General features: G+C 49.8%; 1 protein-coding gene across 1 annotated transcript in view; it reads right to left on the bottom strand.

The window, feature by feature from the left end:
- Positions 1-4,723, bottom strand: part of ADCY2 (adenylate cyclase 2) — a 182,743-nt gene that overhangs the window by 25,137 nt on the left and 152,883 nt on the right. Inside the window, exon 21 of the mRNA XM_011371402.2 lies at positions 1,409-1,516. Within this exon, the coding sequence (XP_011369704.1) occupies positions 1,409-1,516 (108 nt within the window). The remainder of the gene's footprint in view (positions 1-1,408; positions 1,517-4,723) is intronic.

The raw sequence follows: 4,723 nt of genomic DNA, 5'->3' as shown, positions 1-4,723 counted from the left end.
AAATATTAAAGGTGTGGAAAAAGTAGACGTTAATTTCTATTAAAGTAAGGAAAGTAAACTTGTAATTAGGTCTACTTTTAGCATGATAAGATATTTAAAATTAAAACAGTGTTGTATATTTGAATGCCTCTACGTTACAATTTTCCAATAGTTTTCCAACGCTTTGATGTTATGGGAATAAATAACCCAACCTTTGAAAATACACAATACCGCGCACACAGGGGACCACGTCTTCCTTTTGGCCTTGGGAGGGAGCTGCTCGGAACCCAAGGTGAGATTCTTTGAAAGTTACCCTCATTGCTTGCTTTTTTTTTTTTTTACTTTTTCTTAATAAAATATAACGGACGTTAAAAATAACAGTTTAAAAGCAACACGTGAGAGCAAACAGACCATACGTTGCCCCGTTCACTCGGGAAAACGCCATGCGAATCCCAAGTCGCACGATTCACGTTCTAGTCTCTGTCCACGAGTGAGAACAGGGAAAGAGGCCTTGCCCGATGGTGTTTGGTGGCAGGCCTGGCGTGAGCGCCCTGCTGTCCCTGGTCCCTCTCCCTCCGCCCGCAAGAAGTGGGTGTGGGAGAGGGGGCTGAGCATGTGGAGCGCAGCCCTTTCTCTCTCTGGGGGGCTCCACCCACCATCAGCAAACCTGCTCTGGTCATCTGTGCTGCACCCCTGCCTTTGTCCCGCAGCAAACCCGCCTTGCTCCCTGTTAGGGGTCCCACCGTCCTGAGGGGAAAGGCAGTCTAGTTCATGGGCTCACGAGTTACACAAGCACATCCACACATGCAGGTGTACACGCACATGTGCGCACACACTCACATACATGTACACACCCATGCACACAGGCACGCATGCATACACATGCAGACACATGCACACACATACACACATGCACACACATATGCACACACGCACACACAAACACATGGACAAACACACAGATGCACGTGCACACACATACACACTGAAACAGACAGAAAACTCCTCAAAAATGCTAGCTGGCTCTGATTGAGGATACTCGGCTTTTCCCAAACCACCTTTTCAAGCGAATTTCCATGCAGTCGGCTTGGTTTTTGACGGCACTGTTTTTAACCGGAAGGCCAGGACCCGTCCTCTGATGCGTATTCTAAGCAAACCGCTCTCGCCTCCTACTTTTTGTACGTTTACCTGGCGTCGAGCGGCTGTGGGTTCGTTGGATTTTCCCTTCCCTGTCCACCAGAGAACGTTCAGCGGACAACCCCTCAGAAGCCTCTGGGATTCTCGCCTTTTCTCATAAAAGCTTAATCGCTGAGATTTAGGTTGTGCACACAGTACAGTTGAGGGTCACTGCAAGCCGTTTTGGCTCCAGGATGACCTGTGGGCAGAGCCGAGGCTCACGTGTGCCCTCGTGTGGTCGGCATGTCTGTACCTGGGCGTGCTCCTGGCTGGGCACGGCGCTCAGACCCGTCGCTGCCATGTATGTGCTCCCGATGGTCTTGATCTTTTCAACTCCACTGAATTTTGGCTTGGACAGCAGCTGCAAAGCAATGACAATCTTTTGGTCATTCAGTCGAGGGCTGACCCAAGGCCAAGAGCTTTCTAGAAACACTCTCAACTTCTAGTTCACAGTAACGGGAACTTGAGATGTTTCAACCACCGTTTATTCATTTTTCGACCTTGGGTTTTGTTGGGAAAGGGCTCTTCATGCATTTCACAAAGAGCGTGTCCTTGGAAGGAAATTCAGTGTCATGATTTACTTCCAAATGACATGAATTACTTCTCAAAATCTGCTAGCAAGGGAACCAGGATAAATTATGATGCAAGTGATAATGGCCTCAAATAAATTTCCCGACTGCTTGTTTGAAAGACCTCTTTACAGAAGTATGATTCAGCGAGTGAGGTCTTCCCTGCCATGATGAGGGTGATTTGTGACCAACTATAGTGCTGAGGATGGGTTTCTGGCCTCTGAGCTGTCGAGGTGAGAGGAATAAAGATCCAGAACAGCTCCTCCCATTAGCTCAGATCCTGATATTTCGCGCCCCATTTACAAGCTTCCTCCTCGACTTCTCTCTGAGATCTCTTTAGATCTCAGGTGACACAGAAAAAAGGTAGACATGAGAACAGAAGCTGTAGGCATGAGAAAGAAGGAGTGGAGAGGGCAAGTGAAGGAAACTCTGGAAAGTTCTACACCTGCTCAGGAGGACAATGGTGCCGACCAAAGACTGGGAGCATCTCCCTGTCCCCAACTTGGCACGTCTGCTTTGAGAGAAGTCTCTTTCAAAATGATATGTCAGAGAGTTTAACATAGAGCAAGTCCCTCTGCCACATATACAGGAGCTCGTCCAACCTGAAGGGACCCTGCCACACACCCACTGGGACTGGGGACATTTGTTCTGCTGAGGGGCAGCTGGAGCAAATGCGTCACCATTCTCACTGTGAACCTGTCATCACAGTGGCAATTTCTAGTAGTCATTATCTCACCATGAGTCTTGAGTCAACCTCGTGGTGATAACAGCAGTAGAGAAACGTACAGTTCCCATAAGACGTTTCGTAAGGTTGGCCTGAAACTGTCGTAGTACATCATTTAATCGCTGTATTTCAGAGTTCAATGCAGCATGATGAGTTTATGTTCATGGATGTCCATTTTCCTATATTATGCTTAATATTTATAAGAACGGTATAGCAGCAAAATTCTTAAACCAGAGGTGTGTTTGTTCTTATCAGAAAATAAAACACATTATTCTTTGTGTACGCAGAATACTGAAAATTGAAAAATGACACCTATTTCAAATCGTAAAACACGCATTTTGTCCCTTCTAAAATATATTATTCCGTATTACATATTGCTTTTTCAATAATAAAGCATGTCATCCATGCACAGTTGAAGTTGGTATCTATCTGACAGAGAGCCTGCAGGATGCACTGGCAGACATACCAAGAATCTACTATAATATAAATAGTAAATAAATTATCTTGTATGTAAAAATGGAAGGGCGAGTGTTTTCCTTGCAGTTCAAGCCTTTCGAGAAAATTGGCCAGATTTTGGTAGCTGTTCCTAGCGATCACACCATCTCACAAATAAAACACATTCGTCCATCCAAAACCGTCCAGGACCCAGGCAGGGCAAAGGCTTCCGCTCCAGCCACAGGAAGCCACACCAAAGGACGAGTGTGAGGACACCCCGCGATGAATGACTTCCCACGCGTGGGCCACGGGACCGCGAGCGTGTCCCCCGTGTGGGGCTGGGGCCGCCCGCCCTGCAGACGGAGCTCGCAGCACCTACGTCGTCAAAGTCGGCGATGATCTCGTTGAGGAGCCGCAGGCATTCCAAGCCCTCCTTGTTCACGTCCGACTCCGTGTAGAACTCCTTGAAGTCCGGAATGGAGGCGAACATGACGCAGACACAGGCGTAGGACTGGTGGTATAAATCCTGCGGGCAGAGACGGGGGACGCCTTTTAAAGGGGCATGCTCCCAGGGCGAGTGCTTCTCCATGCGGGATGGGTGGAGCGGCCACCCAGTGACCCACCTCCCCGCCCCACCCCAGCGCCAGGCCCTCGACTGTGGCATTGTCACAGGCGAATGCTTCTAATGAGCTGGAGGCAGGCTCACGGTTCTCAGCATGGCGCTCCATGGCCACCACCAGCTGCTACGAGCTGCCCGTCCACCTAAACCTCTCGGCCACCTCGGCCTTCGACAGTCCACGAGGCCAGAGACGTCTGACTTAGGAAAAAAGTGTCCTTTAAGCAACCGAAGGGAGAGGAAGTGATTTCCAAACCGCTACCTTGTCCTAAAATGACGCCTGATGGCTTCAGTCTTTGGCTGAGGCCTTTAGACATCTCCTCTTTTGTGTCCCGTGAAAGGAGCAGATGAAACTCATCAGGTTACCAGAAAGAACCAGTGAAATGCCTCAGGCGACCTATCGTTTTGTATGCGACACCAACAATAGTTAATGTGGACATCCACTTGTTTTTAAACAGAAAGAGGCTCGTGGTTCTATGTCCAACAGACGTGAACAAAATTACAATGTCCTATAAACAATTTCAAGGTGTTTCCAGTTTTTCCAATATATAGTGAAACCTTCAGGGTAAGTGAACGTTTCGGAAGGAAAGAGTTGCTATGTGGGCACGGGGGCTGGCCCTGGGAGCGAGGGTCTGCCCTCCTGCTGGCCCGGCCCATCAGGAGCCGCGGGCAGCCCGACAAAGGCAGGATGGACAGGCGCCACCGCGGGGCAGCGCGTCACGGGAATTGCCCAGGTCCAGACGTTGCTCCCAACAAGTCAGGCAAACAGGAAGGAAGAGAGAATCCAGGATCCCCCGGTCTGGCCCGGGGAGCCCGCGGAGGGGCGGAGGGGGGTCTCCAGCGCTGTCCTGGCAGCTGGCCAGAAGTAGTCCCACGGGGCCTGGAATGTTCTTTTCCTCTCCCTCACCAGCCTCCATCTGACTGCTAGTTTCTAGCACTTTCTTTTCAGGCTCAGATGTCACCACCTCACTGACGTGGCCTTTGTGGACTCCCCCAGTTACATGGCCAGTGCCTCTGTAGACAGCAGGATGCCGTCCCCTCCTACGGATGAGGTCTCCTCGGTCCTTCTCATCTCTGTATCCGGGCCCGGCACCGGCCAGACCAGAGGGCAGGGACAACATCACAGACATGACGGATTTATAGACTGACCTGATACCTAGACCTATAGACATAAGGACACTTTTACATGGCTAACGAACACAGACGGTTCATTCTTCATACATG

This window comes from Pteropus vampyrus, unplaced genomic scaffold (assembly GCF_000151845.1).
Source record: "Pteropus vampyrus isolate Shadow unplaced genomic scaffold, Pvam_2.0 Scaffold190, whole genome shotgun sequence".
NCBI lineage: Eukaryota > Metazoa > Chordata > Mammalia > Chiroptera > Pteropodidae > Pteropus > Pteropus vampyrus.
Note: the sequence above shows the minus strand (reverse complement) of the source record. Positions and strands in the feature narration are given on the sequence as shown.